A 22581-nucleotide genomic window follows, 5' to 3' on the forward strand; every position below is an offset into this window, starting at 1 on the left:
GTTTACTTTAAAATGAACTAGAGATATATTGAGCATAAAAAATCTAAAGAGTACTGGAAAATTCATAAAAAATCATTCATAATCACAGACATCCTGAAGTAGAAATACATGAACCCCAAAGCTCTGCCATCCATGGTTGTATAGAATATTCTGCATAGCAGGTAGGTGACAGGTTGGGTCCCTCCCTGCAGGGGTGGGACCTTAGAAAAGGAGGAGACTCTGCTGGGCATTCCTATGCATAGCCCCACCCACAAGACATAAACCTTAAGAGGAAGGGCATTTCTTCTCCAGCTGCGGAGGAGCTCGGAGTTCTCCAGGAGTGGTCCAGCCCCTATCTCCGAGAGAAGACCATGTTAAAACTCTTTTCCCGTACCCGGTCTCTCACCTTTTTCTGTGCTAAAACATAACATCTGGTGCCAAAACCTGGGACTATTACTTTATTTTATTTTAATTTTTAAAATAATTTCCTTCTGCCACTGCCGCAGCATGCACTGGGAGGCCTTGGTGGAAACTTCCGCCTGGATCTGCCGGGGTGCTTGATCCCCTGGGACCACTCCAGGACCACCTCTGCCCCAGGACCACCACCACCGCTGCCCCCTGGCTGCCCAGACCATAAGCTACTTCCTGGCCCCGCACTCTCTTCTGGAGAACTGGCAGCCATCTTCCCCAACCCTGCGTTCTCCAGGAGAACCAGCAGCTATCTTCCCCAGACCCACACTCTCTTCCTGAGGGCCGGTGGCCATCTTCCCTCCCCAAGCTCTGCTGACAGACGGCAGCCATCTGCCCCAGCCCCAGCCCCACACTCTCTTCCAGAGAGCCGGTGGCTATCTTCCTGAGCCGGCAGCCATCTTACCCAGGCCCAGCCCCACGCTCTCTTCTGGAGAGCCAGTGGCCATCTTCCCGGCCCTGCGCTCTGCCTGAGAGCCAGTGGCCAGCTTCCCCAGCCGCATGCCCTCCTTGAGACCCGGCGGCCAGCTTCCCCTGACACACCCTACACACGCTCAGAGCCGGTGGCCATCTCACCACCCAGCCAAGTCTTAGCGGCTATCTTAGACCTCATCTGGCCCTGATTCCACCCAACAGCTCCACAGCGTGCCCTCCCGGCTCAGCGCTACAGTTTCAGTCAGCACTGGCTGATAACACTACTCTGTGGTAAGCTTCCCCTTCCTTGGACAAGCAGGTTCTGGCTTTTAGCCTCTTCCGGACTTGGGCTCATGGCTGTTAAATAACCCCAAATATTTGGTGTCCAAGTTCTCCAAGGGTCGCCAGGCTGCCCTATGATTGTGTAAAGGGAATGGAGACGACCTTCTCTAACACAACCATGCTGTTTCCGGATGTTAAGCAGAATCTTGGGATGCCAAATTCCTGATTTCGTCTTCACCTGCTGACCAGTCATGGGGGGAAGCCAGCCATCCAAAATAGACTCCCAATCCACACTAGGCCATGTTCTGGTTAATCTCCAGACTCTAGGTTTATCCGGGGAACTGTGCCCCGAGCGGCTCATATTTTTCTGCACAAACGTCTGGCCCACTTATGAGTTGGGTAATGGTTCTTGGTGGCCTGAGATGGGTACCTTAGATCTTAAAATGTTGACTGATCTCAGTAACTTTGGCAAAGAGGCAGGCAAATGGTCAGAGGTTATGTACGTACAGGCTTTTCTGTGTATGCATTCCTGGCTTTCCCTTTCCACCCCTCCTGGCTCTACTGCTCCAGTCATGCTTGCTGTGGATTCCCTCCAGCCACAGCTACCATCATAGTCACCACGTGGCAACTCACATGCACTACGTGATGGTCTTTCTGGGTCACAGGCCTGTAATTCTGCTGACTCACGGTCACCATTCTGTGATGACACGTGGATGCCAGAATCTAACCTGGCCGAGTTACAGGCCCTATTTCCTGACAACCCTGACCCACAAGACCTCTTCTTACTACCGAGGTCGTCATCTTATTCCGGGGCAGCCTCCCATTCTAACCCACTCCTTTCTCCCCCGCCTTTCTCCCTTAAGGGACCAACCCTTACCTCCCCCTTCCCTACCCCTGTAGGTCACCCAACCCATTCCAGACACTCCCCACCTTCTCTCTTGGCCCTGCTTTGTGAGGTGGCTGGTGCAAAAGGCAGGGTCCGGGTCCATGTTCCTTTTTCCCTTCCTGACCTTGCTCAACTTCAAAGGAGACTGGGTTCTTTTTCTGCCAACCCCTCTGGTTTTATTAAGGAATTACAACATATTGTACAAGCATATAATTTAACTTGGCGGGATCTTCATGTCATTCTAACCTCCTCTTTAACTCCAGACGAATGAGATCGTATTCTTAAGGCTGCCAGGGAATGGTCCAATCAGACTCACCTAACCAGTCCACAGCTCCCTACCGGAACAGCTGCAGTTCCTTCTGAAGATCCCCACTGGGATTATAATGACAGGGGTCAGGGAATAAAAAAGACAAAACACATAATACTATGCCTTCAAGCTGAGCTTCAAACTCTCCAGGTAGCCAGTAAGCCAATGTCCTTCTTGATTGATACGGTAGCTACTTACTCTGTTCTCCCTTCCTTCTCAGGACCTAGTTTCCTTTCCCAAATCGCAGTTCAGGGGATTGATGACATGCTCTCTTCCACTTAATACAGGCCCCCTTTTATGCCATTTACAGACCTTTATGGTCTACCATCCATTCCTAATTATCCCTTCATGTTTTTACCCCCCTTTTTAGGTAGAGACTTTTTAACCAAAATTGGGGCTGAACTTTCATTTAATTTCCCCATGGCTTCTGTTTCCTCTAATATACTTTTAATGGTTGCAGCTACAGTTGATGACCGGGAAGCCAAACCTCCCCTTCCAATAGATTTGGTTGACCCTCTAGTATGGGATACCACCACCCCAGTCCAGATTTTCCTACATGACCCCACTATTTTCCCTGCCCACTCCCAGTTTCCCATATCCCTCCTTCACTGACATGGGCTTAAACCCATTATTTCTCATCTCCTGGCCCAGGGACTGCTTATTCCTACTAATTCTCCTTATAATATCCCCATTCTCCCAGTTAAAAAACCTAATGGGACTTATCATTTAGTCCAGGATCTCCATTTAATTAATGACGCAGTAGTCCCAATCCACCCAATTGTCCCTAATCCCTTACCCTCTTATCTCAGATTCCCCCAATACCACCCACTTTTCAGTTCTCAACTTAAAGAATGTGTTTCATATAATTTATCTGCATCATGAATTGTACCCCCTTTTTGCCTCCACTTGGGAGGACCCCAATACCCAGGTTGCTCAACAACTAACCTGAACTGGCCTCCCCCAGGGTTTTCGAGATAGCCCACACCTGTTTGGACAGGCTCTAGCACAGGACCTCCTCCAGTGCCCCTTGGAGCCTAGTTCTCTGTTATAATATGTGGATGAACTTTTACTTTGTAGCCCCTCCCTAGAAGTATCCAAATAGCACACAGCCCTTCTCCTTAATTTCCTTGGAAGTAGGGGTTACAGGGTGGCTCCACATAAAGCCCAGTTATCAGTGCCTGAGGTGCGGTATTTAGGCCCACATCTCACCCCAAACACCCAAGGACTAACTGTTGACCAGGTCAAGGCCTTACGAGACTTGCAGCCACCCACCTCAGCAGACCAGATCCAATCTTTCTTGAGTTTTATAGGATTTTTTCTGACCAGCTTTTATTTCTAAGGTTACTCAACAGGAGGCACAAGCTCTTGGCATTTCATGCAAGCTCTACATCCCATATCAAACACAGTCATCAGGAAAGGTAGAAAAAAATGAGTGGGATCCCTAAAAACCACCTAACAAAACTCTCTCTAGAGCTGTGAGTATAATGGTCTGGACTCCTGCCACTAGCTCTGGACCATATAAGGGCCACCCCTCAAAGCCCCACCTTTATGAGCCCCTTTGCATTGCTATACAGTCACCCTTTCCTGCCTAATCACGCTCTCCCTTCAGATCCCCCTCCTTTGGCTTCCTATCTTCCTCACTTATCTTTTCTCAGGCACCTTCTTAAAGAACATGCTGATTGGTATCTTCCCCAAACCAGGACTGAAAAAGCAGCTCCATACCCTGCAGTCAAGGCCCTTAAGCCAGGAGATCAAGTCCTCCTCAAGTCACTTCAACCAAAACATCTCCAACCACGGTGGACTGGGCCCTTCACAGTGATCCTCACCACACCTACCGCAGCCAAACTGCTAGGGAACCCCAACTGGCATCATCTTATCCAACTAAAAAGGGCTCCATTAAAATAGCCCCATGACAAATTCTCTTGCACAGTGTTGGGGCCTACTAAGCTTCATTTTTCTCGGCATAATTCTCTTTGATGTTTTAATTTAGCAGATCCACTCTTTCACATACTATGGTACTCTCCTGTTTGGATGCCATACTGCCATAACTCCCCATTGCTAATGTCTCCTCGAGCACACATCATCAAGCTGTCCAGGGTAACCTCAGACTCACGCTGTAGCCATACTCCCACCTGCCCACTTCTGGAGGACCCGACCTCTCCCGGCCAAGGGGCCCCCTTACAATGTCCCTTGACAGCAGGAAGTAGTTTAAGATTTGAATCTCTGCTCATTAACACCAAAAGGGTGGGATGATAGTTTGGGTCCCTCCTTGCAGGGGCAAGACCTTAGAAAAGGAGGAGACTCTGCTGGGCGATATCATGAGAGGGGCGGTGTTCCTATGTGTAGTCCCACCCACAAGATGTAAACCTTAAGAGGAAGGGCATTTCCTCTCCAGAGGCAGAGGGGCTCGGAGGTCTCCAGGAGCGGTCCAGCCCCTATCCCTGAGAGAAGACCACATTAAAATTCTTTTCCTATATCCGTTCTCTCTCACCTTTTTCTGTGCCAAAACCTAACAGTAGGAAGATGAAGTCCCATGTTGTCAAATCCCATCCCATCCTATTCTTGATGGTAGGTAGAGTCTGAACTCCAGGGCACACTACCCTCTACTCTAGCAGGTGTGTGTGTGTGGGGGGGGGTTTACTCTTCTGATCCTCTGTCTTCTGTCTAGTACATCTATTCTCATATGCCTACATTATCTCATCCTCAGGAAAGAAAAATTTGGAAAAGGTGGGAAAAAGACTGATGAGGAAAAAGGAAGAAGAAATAATGGATTTCTCATTATAGTTGGTTTAATTGCAAACTCAGTTGCCTTCTAGGGGCCAACAAACGACAGAAATCCATGAAACAGCCTAGGAGTACCGCAGGGGCCTATGGAGTTGTCTCTTTGCAGTTCTAGAGATGTGTTCGTTTGTTTCTATTGTAGTTATATAGCCTACTTTTTCAAGAAAAAATAGATACTTTTAAAAATAAAAATGTTTTCAATTTTTATAATATAAATTGCTTGTATTTATTTTTTAAATGCTTTTACTGGTGCATTGTAGTCTCACATCATGATGTAGTTCAGAGTGATAGTGGTGTACATGCACACAGCTCTTGGTGAGCCTCCCCCTGGCGCCTGCTCTCTCCCCTCTTCCCACCCTCCCCATACATAATATTGAGATTAGCATTTGTATTCTCTCATATGTCAGTGGAATGTCTCCTTTGTTAATTCTCTCTCCTCCCACCATAAATCTCCCCTAGACCACCTCCCTTGCCCCACTGGGGCTGCTCTTCCATTACCTAAAGCCCCTCTTTTGTCAGGATTACTCCCTACATTCTCCATATGAGAGAAAACGTATAACCTTTCACTTTCTGTGACTAGCTAATCTCACTGAACAAATGTTCCGGGTCCATCCATTTTCCTGCAAATGATAAGACTGTTCTTTTTTTTTTTTTTTTGCTGAATAGAATTCTGTTGTGTGCATATCCCATAATTTGGTAATCCATTCATCTGTTGATGGTCATCTGGGTTGGCTCTATAACTTGGCTATTGTGAATTGTGCCGCTATAAACATGGATTTGCATGCATCTCTGTAATACTCTGATTTCAGTCCCTTTTTTAAAACAACATTGTGATGGTTTTGTAATGTGCCAACTTGGCTTAGCTAAAGTATTTTCCCCAAGTTTTCCTTTCTCTAGGCTTTCAGTCCTAGTGGATTGTATGGAGAGTTGGAGGGTTGATGAGGGGACAGCAGTCATTTTATAACACTAAGGCACTGTTACTGCTCTGTCCATTTGCTGGGTCCTTGAAAAGCAGCAGCTCTGTCAGCAATCCCTTCCCTTCCCCTCGGGTAGTTAGTTGTTCTGACTCCTGGGCCAGGTATGTGTATGCATATTCAATTCTGTGAGAGTCTCAGCTTCTGCAGGTTACTTCAGTCACCAAGCCTGTTTGTTCATCTTACCTTCCTAACTGCCTTTCTTCCCGAGTTGAACGTTACATGAGAAGACAGCCTTTTGAGAGCATGGTCAGCCCCCATGACTGTGTAAACCAACTCCATGCAGCGCACACACACACACACACACACACACACACACACACACCTCTACTGACTATGCCTCTCTAGTTGAATTTTTACTAATATAGACATTAGCTAATTTAAAATTTCTAGAAATATCATGTGGGGACTTTCTCTTATAATGGCTGCTTGGGCTATTTGGACTAGCCTTCCCATGGAAAACCATTTTAAAAAAAGGCAGATTTGAATTAAATCTATCTTTTTTAAAGACTATAGGAACCATAATATTTAAAGAAGAATCAGAGTCATACTTAAAGGACCATTGAACCAAGACAATAAGCAAGAAAGCTGTCTTTGCCATGATGAATTTCTGCTAATGCTTCAAATTCCTTTGACAGCCTTAAAAGACAAAGACCCTATACTCTAAACATGGTGCCTACCCAGATTGAGGAATTTCATAGAACCTTCTCTGCAGCAAGCTAGAACACACAGATTTGCAAATTTTAAAATAAATAAAACTTGTAAAAATAACAAAATACCAAATCTGAAATTAAAAACACAGTGAGTGAGCAGAATAGATATTTCAATGAAGAATTAGTGCATTTGAAGGTCAGAAAAAATTTGTCCACAGGGCAGCACAGAGACAAAAAGATGAAACTCACTGAATAGTTAAGAGATAGAGTCAGACAGTATATTAGATTTCATAAGTTAATATTTTCAAAAAAATCACAAAGGAAGAATAAAGTGTTGGACAGTAGCCACTATTTGATGACATAACAGCTGTGAGATTTTATAAAACTTTAAAAAGTTATCTACTTAGCCACTTCAAACACATAATTAAATATAGAGAAAATGTATAAAATATAAGAAACATTCTAAATGTAGAGTCAAAGGGAAGGGCAAGTACAAATTATGGTAAAAAAAAAAAAAAACCTACACTAACAGTTATCTTAAAAATAGTAGAGGCTAGAGCTGGACAGGGTGGAGCAGATTTGTATTCCCAGAATTTGGGAGGCTGAGACAGGAGGTTCGCGGTTCGAGGACAGCCTCAGCTACTTAGTGAGGCCCTTTGCAATACAGTGAAATCTTGTTTTAAAATAAAGAATAAAAAATAGGACTGGGGGTGTAGTTTGAAGGTAGAATGCCCCTGGGTTCCATCCCTAGTGCCATACATACATGAAAAGAGAAGCTAGAGGTTAGTAGAATTTTATCTTCAATGTACTAAAAGAAAATAACTGCCAGTATAAAATTCTATACCCAGTAGGAATATCATTCCAGAATGAAAGAAATATGGATTTTCAACTCCATTATACAAATAAGAACATTTTTGAAAAACAAACAAAATAAACCCAATATATTTACTGCCAGCAGACTTCCTGAAAAGAACATTTAGAGAAAATACCAGGAACTGTTTCCAAATAGCCTGAGACACAGAAGTTTAGCAAAAACAGTTGCAAACATAAAAGCAAATATAAATAAACACATGATAGAACATAGAAAATCATGTCATATATGTCTAAAAGTCTATGAAATTAAATTAAATTTTAAAAATATTTTGAGAGTAGACAAACGAAGCAAAAATGGCCCTAAATCCTGGTAATTTTCCTGACAGAAAAGTAAACATATCCAAGTTTTATATTCAAGAAAATAATGGATAACTATATTTGTTTTCTAAAAAGGCAATTTAATACATTGACAAAAATGAAATCAATTACTTATAGAATAAACAAAAATCAAACTACAGGGTGGGTGAATCAAGATCTGAATATGAGGAAAATATAATCTATAGGTACTCTCCACTGTGCCATCTGGTTCTATGAGCAGGTCCAAAAGGTACTGGCAAGAAACAGCAAAAGATTAGAGAAGGCACAGATGAATCATCTAAGAAGAAAGGTTTTACTTTAAATTCCCAAGTTAATCTCTCCTTGTCCCAGAACACTGGGGGAAATATCAGCCACCGTTGGGGCTCTCTTTGAGGCCAGCAGTCAAGTCTGACAAGACGAGCTTCATGCAGAGAGATGAGTCACTTGGCTCCTTACAAAGATGTCAGAGGGGAAATGAGGAAAATCAGTCTATATTCCCTTGGTAGGGGAAAAAAACAGAACCACTAGCTCCATGATAAAATGTTCTCTGGGAATAAATTAAAATGCCCTAAAGCTTCCTGGAATTCTCTCTCTTGATGATGAGCTAAATTAAAACAGAAAACCTGTGTCCTAAGAAACATCAAAGACAAATTAAGTGTCAGAGAAAAAAGTAAATTACACATTTATTGACTGTTTTATGAGGTTGGGGAGACAGTTCATTAAAAAGTCCTCTCACAGATGATTCTTCTTGTAATGAGAGTCAGTAGCTGCGGAGTAATCAATATACATTGGAATATTTGCAGCAGATTCGGGGCAACTCCTGATTAACGATGTTTCAACATGTTAAAATAAATCTCTTTGAAGTGTTCAGAAGAAAAAGCAGAAGGTCCTTTGTAAATTGGATCAATTCAGAGTTGAGCATGACCACAAGAAGCTTGCTTTCTCCCCATTAGCAGTACTGTGTGAGTTTATTCTAACACTTTTGAACAAATAAACTCTTTCCCGTTCACTTCAGCAAAGTCAGGTATCGAAATCCCAAGGAAACCAATTATGTCACTCAATTGGAAGACTGGTCAGTGCTTTCTCCATCCATCTTAAGAATTCTGCAGCTCTGGGTTTCATAAAAAGATGCGCCTCGAACAAAGCCCCAAATCAATACTTTTAGGGATTAAATCAAACATTTCTCTGCTTGGAACTATATAACTGAACTTTTACCCAGATTTTAGAATCCTATTAAAAAAAAGAGCCAAGTATTCTCTTTTAAGAAGATCTATTGTTGTTTATAACTTAGTAAATAATGCATTCAGTGGGATTGGGATTTATGTATAAGCAATGTACAACTTGATCTAATGTCAAACTGAGGTCCCAAATATTTATCCATTATAACCTCTAAAGACTATCCACCTCCATTTTATGCAATTCTCTAAAAAACAAACAAACAAACAAACAAACAAAAAAAAACACTGCACACAAGAGGAATAAACTCATTAAATGTCCTTTAAAAAAGCACTGGGTGTGGTGGCACATGCTTGTATTCTAGTGCTTGGGAGGCTGAGACAGGAGGATTGCAGGTTCTCAGCCAGCCTCAGCTACTTAGTGAGGCCTTCTGCAACTTAATGAGACCCTGTTTAAAAATAAATTAAAAACTAGGGCTGGGGATGTATTTTGGAGATAGAATGCCTGGATTCAATCCCTAGTACTGCCAAAAATAATTTTAAAAGGCAATGAACTCTATATATGAAAAGGGCCTGATATATATTATCAAGTGGGACAACCTAAAATAAACTTACACTGGGGATATTTACTGGTTCCATAACAAATATGGACCAGTGAGAACAAAAATACTGGTCCATATGTGGAAGTGAATTTTTCGCCTGGTTTTGAGGAGTAAACACTCCTCAAAATACTCCTGTAAATACTGCATGGCAGAGTGGTTCTTATGAATAGAGATAGAATGTTCCCTAATGAGCTTATGTATTAATGTTCAGAGTTGATGGGTTTAAGTCATGAGGGTTCTGAGCTCATTGGTAAATAAATCCACTGTAATGGGCTCGCTGAGTGTTAACCCAGGCGAGTGGGGTGTTGCTGGAGAAGGCATGCCCTGTCTTTGAATCTCCTTGCTTGTTCACTCTCTCTTTTCTTTCTGGCCTCTGTTGTGTAAGAGCACAGCCTTTGCACTCTCCCTCTTTCTGCTTTCAGCCACTGTGCCCCGAGATCCACAAATCTCAGCTTCACTGGACTAAACCTGCAATCTCCAAAATCTGTGATCAAATAAATCTTCCTTCCTTTAGGTCATGTGGTCAATTGTTTTGGATTATAGCTGTGAGAATACTGAACAAGAAAGGAGTGGAAATGTTGAGACCTTCATTCGTCCTCCCAAATCATGAGCTCACTATGAAGAAAATGACCAGCAAAGTTATACTTTGAATTAGTCTTCAAAGGTAATTTCCTGTAAATCTCGCCAGTGAAACGCCTCCTTACCAATAGAGAATTGTTCGCTTTCAGCAACTGACTTTTCAGATTAATTTTCTTAGAATAGTTTTACACCTCTTTATTACTTTAAGAGTTGTTTGTTTACCGGCAGTTTAGAAAATTATGCAGATGTAATTGGATTCGGAATAGCTTAAAATAGTCAAACAAGGGGGAAAGAGTGATGTAGAAAGAGCTTCCTCCTTGTGAAGGACAAGATTAGAGACATCAAATGCATTATTACATTGTTTAATGACAGTGGCAGAGAGAAAATTAAATGACTATATACAACAATATGGTGAAAGAAACCAAAGAATGGGAAGAAATACGAGGCTACATAGTATATGTTTCTGCTGTAGCAAATGATTACCCACAATCAGTCTCTAGTTAGTTCTATCTCATCCATAAAGTACTTGAGGGAGGAGTCATATTTTATTCCATATATTATGGCAGTTTGGAATTTTTTTTAGAAGGTTGCAAGTGCCCGAAATATGACCTGTTGTATTGTCAGCTCAAGTTCTTCATGGAAAACGCAGGAGGGAAATCATTCATACCCTTTTAGATGTCATGACGCACTCTGCTCTCATCTTCCTGAATGAACAGAAATGACTCAATGAACCTGTTTTATTGGCACTGTTAATCAGCTTCACTTTCTTAAGCTACTCCTCTATTTGTTTTGTTTTTGCTCTTTTTAATTTCACTGAAATCTACGTCCAACTTCAAAGGCCTTGAGACACTTGCATGTGAAGAGGGATTGTTTCAGAGCCAATGCTTTCCTATTTTAGACCCGTGTCCCCTGATTTCAAGAGCATCAGTGCTCTGGCCAGCATGTGCTCTCCTGTATTTTACTCTTTCTCTACGTGTTCTGCACTAGATCTTACTGCTTTACTTAATTGCTTATTATTTGCTCCTTGCCATAGCTTGGATCTGAAATGTCTCCAAAGACCAATGTGTTAAAGGCTCAGTCCCCAGCCTGTGACTCTATTAGAGGGGGTCTAGAACCTTCAGGAGGTGGAGCCTACTGCAAGGAGGTTAGGCTATTGGGGGCAGGCCTGAAAGGCATTGGAGCCTTCCTCTCTCTTTGCCTTCTGGCGAGTAGGCTTCCTCTGTCATGCACTCCTGCCAAATATATACGAAGCTGCCACAGGCCCAGAAAGGGCCAAGAAGCTATGGACTGAAACCTCTAAAAACCATGGGCCACAGTAAACCTTTCTGCCTTTGAGGTTGATTATCTCAGGCATTTTGACATAGTGATGGAAAGCTGACTAACATATTCTTTCTTGTTATTGTTATTTCTCTTTACTTGATGTTATGTCCTGGAATATTAGCAGACTTAATTTCTTCTTTTGCTGTTAAAGCAATGGTTTCAAAGTCCCAAAGAACAACCTTCAGTAAATTCTTTATTTTGACCTGGAACCAACAATCTTTAAGGGTAAACCTCAAATCCACTTACAGTACAATGGTCATAAGATCAGCTTCATGAATGAGAAGTAAAAGGAAATTTATAATGGTACCTCCTTATAGTAAAATATGAGGACAACTGAACTACTATGAATTCATATTAATAGTTCAGAATGGGGACCAAGAACAAGGGAATAGAAAATTTCTAGAGATGTAGCTGCAGTGTACATTGATAAATGTCTAATTAATTGCTATTTATTCTCTATTTGTTTAATGATGAAACACTGGCTTTGCTTAGGTACCTGGTGACCGTGAAATTGGTAGACGCTGAACTCCCCCTAGCCTTATGGATGAATCTTAATCACACTAGGCCGATCGTGGAAATTATACCCTTTTGCCTGTAGTTGGTGTAAGAATGATAATATGGTATTGTTATAGCCATCGAGGGGAGACCTATTGGAGGAATTTAGAGAAGTTTCCAAACATTCTAAAAAGGGTTACAAAAAGAAAACATTCCTTGTTCTGCCTTTTGATGGTTTTATGTAAGGACAGGATGCAAGGAACTTTGGCAGCCATTTGGTGGCAGTGCCTATGCCTTTACAGCCTGGGAATGGAATTTAACGATAAAAATTCTGAAAATACCCATTTAATTAATTTAATTAATTGTACTGGGGTTTGAATCCATGGGCATTCTACTGCTGATCTATAACCCCTACCCTACTTTATTATTATTTTTTAATTTTGAAACAGGTCTCACTAAGTTGCTGAAAGCCTAATTGCTGAGGCTGGCCTTGAATCTGAGATTCTCCTGTCTCAGCTTCCCAAATACTGGGATTACGGGTGTGTGCCACCACATCAAACTTCCCAGGTTCTTCATGAGGTTATTAGGCCAGTGGATTAACTATCTCTAGAACTGAGAAATCTCTAAATTTCCAGTAATGTGACTCTCTAAACTTATTTGTGTTTAAGCTAGTTTTAAAGGGTTTTCTGCAAAACGGTGACTGATTACACTCTGCCTGATCAATTGGCCAAAGTTATTAGTTCCCTTAACGTTTGGTTATATCCAGTCAAGTTTAAAGATGCTTCACCATCTACTAAAGTTGATCTTAATAATGATGACCTAGTGCAGTCATATGGAAACCTTCGTATGAGATATTCATGGTGAATTAGGCAATTTTAACACATTTGTATGATAATTTATCTTTGAGTAAAATATTTGATAATGTTAGACCAAAACACAGACAAACACACACACACACACACACACACACACACACAAGTATGCACACACACACATTTTCTCTCTTTCTCTCTCTGAAGCAAAATAAAACTCTCGAAACAATCTTTTTCAAGAGAATTAAAAAAAAAAAAGTCTGGCCAATAAGATATTTCTGAGAAAATTATGTCAGTATAGTAAGTAATGACAAGTTTAAATTCATACAACATGGATTAAAAAGGTACCTATCTAAATATATATCTACCTGGTTAAAATTTGAATCTTTTATCCCAAATATTTAGGGTTTTTTTTTTTTTTTTTTTTTTTTTTTTTTTTTTTTTTGGTGGCACTGGGGATCCTGGAAGCCTTTCTACCTCCGGGCTATACTCCCAGACCTATTTTGTATTTTTTTATTTGAAAACAGGGTCTCTCAAGCCAGTGAGGCTGGCTCCGAACCAGTGTGATCCTCCTGTCTCCACCTCCCAAGTGCGGGGATTACAAGCGTGTGCCACCACACCTGGCACAATATTTAGGTATCTTTAAAAATGGGAACTTCATTAGGACCCCTTTATCCATGGGATATATTGGAGGAGGATGTCTGAATCCAGGGATGGTATTTTATGTTTTTTCCTATATGCCACGTAGCGTTGCCACAGAATCTTAGAGTTACTATTTTCTCCCATGTTTTAAGCCCTGGTGCCTTCTTGCTTCACTACTGTTATGCTTTGAGTCCATTATTAATTTTTAAAGAAAGGTTATACAACATTTCAATACTTCTGTAGTCAATCTCAGCACAGAGAGGGCAAATCAGTGACTAATGGGTGGGTAGTGTGGATAGCACGGTTACAGGGCAGCACTGAGGTGAGACAATGGCTTATTTATTACTCAGGAAAGCATACAACTTAAAAGTTATGAATTGTTTATTTCTAGAATCTTCCATTAAATATTTTTGGATCAGAGCTGACTGGGTAACTAAAACCAGGAAAAGTAAAGCTGGGTCTAAGGAGAGAGTACTGACAACAATTTCTAAAATAATGTTAAAATGGATCCCATTTTACCTACGAACAAATAACCTGAGAAGGTGGCCAAGAATATGTAAATTGTGTATTTATATGAGAAACAAAAGAATTAACCACATATCTAAGTAATTCGCATTAATTATTGCCTTAGGACCTATATTTATGAGCCTAAGCACTTTAGGCATAAAAAGATTAAAGAAATGTCTTGTACAATAAATATTAAAGTAAGGAGCATAAATAAGTATGATAGTATATTTAGAATTCATCATGATAAATCTATCTGAAATAAATTTGAGAATGGAATACACAACAAAATAAAAGTAACATCTGAGTGTTGCTGACTCTAAAAGCACTCATTGGAGCAGTGATACTTTTAGGTAGGAGAATTGAGGGTTTGAGGCCAGCCTCAGCAACTTAGTGAGATCCCGATTTTAAATAAAAATAAAATCGGCTGGGGGTATAACTGGGAGGTAGAATGCCTCTGGATTCAATTACCTGTAATACACACACACACACACACACACACACACACACACACATTATGCATTTTAAACTACAGATAGAGACAGGAAAACGGAAAAGCACTTTCTATATGCAGAAAAATAGTGAGACTCAAAATGGGTGGCATGTTCTAAAACTGAAATCTGAAAGTATTTTATTTATAGATATTCACTCAATTTAAGTTGATATTTAAGAGATGATTGATTTTAACAAATAGTGAGGATAATATGATTGTATTGTTTAATTGTTGCTGGGGATTAGATCCAAGGTCTTCCACATGGTAATCAAGCACCCTACCACTGATGGATATATCTATCTATCTATCTATATATATATATATATATATATAGATATATATAGATATATATATCCTCAGGCATAATATAATTTTAAAGCAGAGGCCCATTAAACTGCTGCTATGGGGAAAAAAAGACTTTTTTCCAGTTTATGAGAATATTGTATTGGGTAAAAACCAGGGTGGTTTTGGTACAGGGCATCCTCTGCTGGACAGAGCTTGCCATTACAACATTACCTTAGCTACTTGGGAGGAAGCTTGCTGAATCTTGTGTATCATCAGTCAGGGGAAGAAGGACTTTGAAAACATCTGTGTCCGAGCCCCTCCCCGTCAGACCAGTTGAAATGGGATCTCTGGAGAAGGTTCTGAGCACTTACAGCTTTTGAAAGCTCACCAGTTGGTGATAAATACCTCTGAATATCACCATCAAGATTTTTTTTTTTTATGGTCATTGAAGAGCAAGATAAACATCTCACTTTGAGAGCACCCATCTAAGACCGTGTGAGGTACTTACGTGACCATGTGGGCTTTGATCTTACTGAGTCAAGAGAAAAGGAAGTGGTGGCGAGTTATTATTGAATTCCCTTTACCTTGGGCTTCTCATCCAGGATCTGCTGGCGGATCTCCTTCTGTTTCTCCACGAGCTTTTCTTGTCGTTTACTTTGTGCCTCTTCTAACTGTAATAAAGTTACCCAAGAAGAAGGTCATTTTCAGGAAAATGAAAATAAAAGATAACAAGCTTTTGTGCATGCTCTTAGGGAAAAGGTAAAGCTTTTTAAATCTGTGGCATACATTGAATTATGTGATATCGCGGTCAAGAACTCTCTTTTCAGATATGGAAGACCGCAGATGAGTTTTGAAGCTTGTGGATGAGGTGATGATCAAGGGACTTACATATTATTTTATTTTGTTTCTTTGCTGTACTGGGGATGGAAACCAGGGACATTCTACCTCCGAGCTATACCCTTAGCCCTATTTTTATTCTTTATTTTGAGACAGGGTATCACTGAGTTGCAAAGAGCCCCACTAAGTAGCTGAGGCTGGCTGCGAAACTGCGATCCTCCTGTCTTAGCCTCCCACATCCTGGCTGGGACTTACATTTTTGTAAATGTCTGGAAATTCCCAAAATACTAAATGAGAAGAGAGAGAGAGGGGAGAGAGAGAAGAGAGAGAGAGAGAGAGAGAGAGAGAGAGAGAGAGAGAGAGAGAGAGAGAGAGAGAGAAAATGAGAATGAAGGTCTGCCTCTGTATAGACGTGGCCACTCCTAGCAGGGAGATGGAGGTGCACACCTGTAATCCTAGCTATTCAGGAGGCTGAGGCAGGTGGATTGTTCTTGAGCAGCCTCAGAATTTCAGCCAGACCTTATCTCAAAATAAAAACTTTTACAAGCCCAGCGTAATGGCGCACGCTTGTAATCCCCGCGCTTGGGAGGTGGACACAGGAGGATCGCGCTGGTTTGAAGCCAGCCTCACTGGCTTAAGAGACCCTGTTTCCAAATAAAATGTATAAAAAATAGATCTGGGAGTGTATCCCAGAGGTAGAAGTGTTTCCAGGAACCCCAGTACCACCAAAATAATGATGACGATGATGATGATGATGATGATGATGATGATGATGATGATGATAATAATAATAATAATAATAATAATAAACAAAAATATGGCTGTGGGTGTAGCTTGAAGGTACAATGCCCCTGGGTTACATCCCCAGTACCACAAAAAAAGAAAAATGAATAAATAAAAATAAAAATAAAATTTGCCAGGTGTGGTGGTGCACGCTTGTAATCCCCGTGGTTGGGAGGCGGAGACAGGAGGATCATGCAGGTCCCTAGTCAGTCTTGCTGGCTTAAGAGACCCTATTTTCAAATTAAAAAAAAAAAGAAAGGTCTGGGCGTGTAGCCCGGAGGTAGAAGGGCTTCCAGGAACTCCAGTACCACCAAAAAAAAAAAAAAATCTTTTACAACACTGCTGAGGATGTACCTTCATGGTAGAACAGTGCCCCAGGTTTCAATCCCCCAAATGCCAGAGGTGGCTCCTGTAGAAGATGTCCTTAGCAGGAGCCCTTCCTTTTTCCTTCCGCTTGCTCTTCCACAAGCTATATGCCTTCCCCTTTTTCCAGCACTCTAAATTCTAAAGGAAATCTACACCTAAATGTTTAAGATGGTAACTACTAAGTCATCTGTCTTTAGATTTACAGAACTCAGATGTCATGTTTCTCTTTAGTCTCCAGTTCTGCACAGCACCTAACACAAAGCATGTAAATTGTTGTGAGGTTTAACTTGCAATAAAGTACTCTGTCTTTTTAAAGAAAATATAGGAACCAGCCCTGGGAAGTTTTCACCAGAGGCAAAATGACAAAAAGTAGGAAATGCATACCCTGGATGAAGAAGACCCTGCTTAGCAAGGAACCGTATTACCCATTTCCGTATTACCCATTTCCCTCCCCATCAAAACCCTTTATACCCCAAGATGCATCCCCCAAGATGGCCCTTGACTAAACCTGATTTCCTTCCCAACTTTTCTCCTTTTTCTATTGGCTCTCTAGTGGCCAGCAGCTTGGACCCAGGTCCTGACTCTTTCTTTCTTCTCTATCACTGACAAAAATTATTTTGGGAAAACTCCCTTTCTAAATTTGTTTTTCTGGTACTGGGGATTGAACTCAGGGGCATTATGCCTCTGATCTACAATGCCAGCTATATTTATCTTATTTTTATTTGGAAACAAGGTCTCGCTAGGTTAATGAGAATCTAGCTACTTGGCTGAGGATGGTCTTGAACCTGCAACCCCTCCTGTCTTAGCCTTCCATGTACTGGGATTATAAGCATGTGCCACCATGCCTGGCTGGAAAAATCCCTTTTATATCGTCTATTTTTGGCTCCTTACTTTGAAAATGACCTGGTCTATTTTCAGGTTACCCTTTTATACATAGAGTGGTTTGTGATTTAACCTGCAGAAACATTGATCATGGAATGCCCACTCTGTGAAACTGCTCTGCTGGGTGCTGGTGAAAAGCAGGCAAAACAAGGCATAGGGTTTACTTCCAAAGGTTCTAGGGGAACTCACAGAATGTTCACTTGCAGTTTGTAAAGGAGAAAGAGTCAGGACTCAACATACCCTCTTGATGTATTGAACCACCTCCTGAATGTAGGATCGGATCATCTCTGTCTTCTCCCTAAAAACAAATGTAAACATCATTATACCAACTCTTCTGGAACCCCAGACCTCTCGGTGAAAGTTTACAAACTCTCAATGTTCGTGTGTGTGTGTGTGTGTGTGTGTGTGTGTGTGTCTGTGTTGTGTGTGCATGTGTGTGTTGCTTAGGATTGAATCCAGACACATTCTGTGAGTGACGCCCCCAGCCCTATTTTATTTTTTACTTGGAAACAGTATCTCACTAAGTGGCTGAGAGCCTCACTAAATTGCTGAGGCTGGCTTCAAACCTGTGATCCTTCTGTCTCAGTCACTTAAGTACTAGAATTACAGGCGTTCACCACCACTCCTGGCTTGACACTCTTATTAGTGGTACAACAGAGGTACAATTTGCCGGCTCCTGCACAAAGGCCAGGTACCTCCCAAGGCACCAGCTCTGTCTTCATTAAATGGTTGTCTGCAAATTAAGCCACTTCCTGAAGGGAACTCTTTACATTTTCTCTAAAAGGCTCGGGCATGCACCTTAATCTTTTCTTGAACTATCCTTCCTCTAAATGTTCACTGTTAAAAACCTTCCGGAGGGGCTCACTTGAAAGGTTAATTGGAGGAGAGAGGCCTTGTCTGGTTAAGAACGCGCTTCTGCAATACACAATAAAATAATTGCCAGGTATAAGGTGGGGAGAAGGGTCCTTCCCACTTACTCTTCCATCTGGCTTTTGTCTTTGGATTTAGCTTCTGTTATCTTCTCTTGCCTCTTCTTATCCATCTTCTTCTTTAACTCCTTCTTCTCTCTGAAGTGAAAATGCAAATACAAGGAGGAAAAGAACAGGCAGATGAAATGACAATGTGTGCTTAGTGAACGGATAATCACATGCCAATGGTAGCAGGAATCGCGGCTTACTTCTCACAGATTTCTTTGAGCTTCTTTAATTGGTTGTTCTGACACTCTTCAGCAACATCTGTCAACTTTTGAATGAGCTGGGGAAAGAAAATGCCAGTTTGTTGTTGGACATGATCACAAATAGACCTCCTCCCCCATCCATTCTACCCCAAACAATAGATCGGTCGTAATCGAGCCTGGGATGAATATTTAACAATGGTTAAAATGGCCCGATATCTAACAACAGCAATGAGAATTAATTTCAAACCATCACATTATCTGGGCCTATGGGTTTTAATATGAAATGCTTATTAATCTCTTTTTAATTAAATTAATTTCATTAGCTTGTTGTGCCAGTCACTGCGGCGTGGTTGAGTGCAAACACAACTAACAATATGAAAATAGATTCCTATCTCCGTGACTTATTGAAAGTGGGATTTGGGGAAAAGACCTACTTATTCTGAATTTACATTCTTGATTGTAAATGGGATCATCGCTGCTGTGTTTCTTGGAGGTACTATGACATGTAAAATGGAAGTGAGCCTGATGCAAATATGTTATTATCAACAATGAGTTGGAATTCTTTCCAGCTACCATTCACTGTAGAATTGCTTCAAGGATGGCATAAGTTGTTGCCCATCTTAGACATTAATAGTTATGCCCTTGTGTGGGTACGTTGCTGAAGGCCTCGCTAAGTTGCCGAGGCTGGCCTTGAACCTGTGATCCTCCTGTCTCAGTCTCCCAAGTACTAGCATTCTAAGCATGCACCACTTATCCGATTCATTTCTATTCTTACAAAGGAAGAAAACTGGGGGCCTCCAGTGCCGCAGTGCTCCAACCCCATGTCTCTCAACTCCACCATATCACTCTGGTCTAAAAACTGGAATTTGTTTTAAGATTTCAAAACCATTCTTTGCTACTAAGCTTATGGACTACATTTCAGGATTTTGCTTTTATTATTCCAGGTATTCCTAAATTTTCCAGGCTCACAGAGCCCTTAGTAACTCAGTAAGTTTTCCACAGTACACGTAGGCCAAAAGAAATGAAAGAATCATTTAATTTATTAAGTAATTAGATCCCAAAACTTACTAATCCAACAACTTGTGAGTCATAGTTTTCACAAGATCTTACAGATGTTGCTCTGTTTTCTTCAAAAGTGTAAAATATTGGAGTTGTGAGTGGTTCTCAGTGGTAGAGTGTGCCTAGCGCATATGAAGTCATCAGATAGATCCACAGCACCGCAAATAAAATCAACAGATAATAAAATAGCAAAATATTTCATGATGCCTCTGTGATATCAATGCAGCATCAGAGAGTAGCTGTCTGAATACCAGTGGCCAACCACATAACTCTGTCTCCTTCATTTCCAAGGTCAATGGGAAATCCCACAGTTCCTCCTCTGTTACTTGTCTTTTTAAAAATTTTTTTTTACTGGGTCATTGTAGTCAAACATCTTAATGGGGTACAAGATGGTGGAGGCATGCATGCACACACCACCCAGTTAGCCCTTCCGCAATTCCCACCCCGTCCCCTCCTTCTCATGTTTGGCTTAGGGATTGACATTGATATCTTTGTTAATACACATCATGTGTGTCAGAGAATTCCCGTCTTCCCCCTCCCATCCCCTCAGTTAAGTGGCTTTATTTGGGTGACTTAGATTCTTCTTTTTCGTTTGTTTTTTGTTTTTTTTTTGGTGGTACTCGGGGTGGAACCTCCGGGCTATACTCCCAGACCTATTTTATATTTTATTTGGAAACAGGGTCTCACTAAGTTGCTGAGAGCCTCACTAAGTAGCTGAGGCTGACTTCGAACCTGTGCGATCCTCCTGTCTCAGCCTCCCAAGCGCGGGGATTACAAGTGTGCGCCACCACGCCCGGCCTTGGGTGACTTAGATTCTGTCTAGCATCTCTAAGGACCTGTTGACCAAGTCTAGTATCTGGCTCTCCTCCATCCCTATCTCAGCCTTTCTACAAGCAAGTTTAGGATCTGTCTCTTACAGAAGACCAGGTAGTGTATTTCCCATATTTTATCAGGTATAATTGAGCTCAAAAGTGCACTTTACCTTTGGCTTCCATCTTGGGGGCTTTCACATCTATGAGTCGAGATTTTTTAATTTCTCGTGTATCTCTTGGCTTTGTGGTAACAGGTAAAGTTTGTGCTGATTCGTATTTCTACTCTGGACTTAGCAAGAATTCCCTCCTGAACCCCAGTCTTTCTTCATCTCTTCTTCTCTATCCCAGATATTCTACCTTTTTCGATGCCCCAAAGACTTAACTGGCTCTCTGTCCCTATAGAGGCCATGCTCCAGCTCTGACTTTCCTTCCTGATATTGGTATCCATCATGTGCCAATAAAGGATGTAGTACTTTGCTCTCAGAAGCACAAACCTGCATCCATCCTTTGTCTCATGTTTTTCTTCCCCCTCAAATATATCCCATGTAAATATGACATAGCCCAGATACATCTTGTTCCTGTTGTTGCGGGAGGTTATGACCCATTTTGCTGCTCCCACTGCTTTTGAAAGGCGGTGGGTACCAGCCTGGTCTCCTCCTCATACCCTTTTCCTTCCTAAACCAGACTTTGGTGATTCTTCTCTTAGATTATACAGCTGTATGGTCCTTTAGTTATTTTTTCTATAAAACATCATTTGCAGATATTGACCCTTTTTATATGTAAATACTTTATTATTGCTCCCCCAAAGGACGTCACTATTGCAACTTCCCTTTTAAATAATCTTTTGGCATTCCAGGTTTTACACAAATCTGGCACTTACAAAAAGATTGCGAATAAACCTTTAAATTTTCTAAATGACACTCACTCCAACCCCAGCACTAGCTATGGAATTTCACATCCAACCCAGGGGTTGTTTTCTTAGAAATACTTTTTTTTGTGTGTGGTACTGGGGATGGAACCCAGGAGCATTCTACCACTGAGTGACACCCCCGGCCCTATCTTTTATTCTTTTATTTTGTAACAGGGTCTAATTGAGTTGCAAAGGGCTTCACTAAGTAGTTGGGTCCATTCTCGAGCCATAATGCTCCTGCCTCGGCCTCCCAAATGCTAGGATTACAAGTGAGTAACACCATACCCGGCTCTTAGAAATCCTTTTAAAAAGTATTATAAGCTAAGCTTTGTTTTAGGAATGAATACCTTAATATGCAATCCAGATGTATTTTTTAAATGTCGCTTTTATATATAAGTAATGAAAATGGTGTTTCCATCGAGTCTCAAAGAATATGTGTTTAAAAAGTACATCTCTCCAGGCATGGTGGCACATGCTTGTAATCCCAGAACTTGGGAGTTCCATCCCCAGTACCACACAAAAAAAAGAAAGAAAGAAAGAAAGAAAGAAAGAAAGAAAGAAGGAAAGAAAGAAAGAAAGAAAGAGAGAAAGAAAGAGAAAAAAAGGGACAACATCTCTGTATTTGATATGACTAAGATATAAATGGCTTTCTGGAGCACTCAGTTCTTCCTGGTCCCCCCTCCCTCACCACAGACCCCTCCCAGTAACATTCTGCCTTTCCTAGCTATTTTTAAAAGATCACTCTAGTATAATTCTGCCCAAACAGCATTTACTGTTTTCATTTAAACTTTTTGTACTTAAGTTGCATGAGGCAGAATGATTAATACTGTGATTTTGCTAATAGCATGCCACTATTGTCAAGCTCATAATAAACTGTTAGTGAGATGATTGATATACGTGCATCAGTAACTGATCACTTTCCTATCCCATGCTC

The 22581-nt window shown here is 41.3% G+C and overlaps 1 protein-coding gene across 2 annotated transcripts in view; it reads right to left on the minus strand.

Annotated features, from left to right (window-relative positions):
* PLCB1 (phospholipase C beta 1) overlaps nucleotides 1-22581 on the minus strand; it is a gene marked incomplete at both ends in the record, with an annotated part of 756028 nt that overhangs the window by 92212 nt on the left and 641235 nt on the right. For both annotated transcript variants that reach the window (XM_080716836.1, XM_080716837.1), the window contains 4 exons: nucleotides 15406-15492; nucleotides 17930-17987; nucleotides 18667-18756; nucleotides 18867-18943. In XM_080716836.1, the coding sequence (XP_080572962.1) occupies nucleotides 15406-15492; nucleotides 17930-17987; nucleotides 18667-18756; nucleotides 18867-18943 (312 nt within the window). The remainder of the gene's footprint in view (nucleotides 1-15405; nucleotides 15493-17929; nucleotides 17988-18666; nucleotides 18757-18866; nucleotides 18944-22581) is intronic.

The sequence above is a fragment of the Muscardinus avellanarius genome (assembly GCF_963383645.1).
Source record: "Muscardinus avellanarius genome assembly, chromosome: 19".
Taxonomy (NCBI): Eukaryota; Metazoa; Chordata; class Mammalia; order Rodentia; family Gliridae; genus Muscardinus; species Muscardinus avellanarius.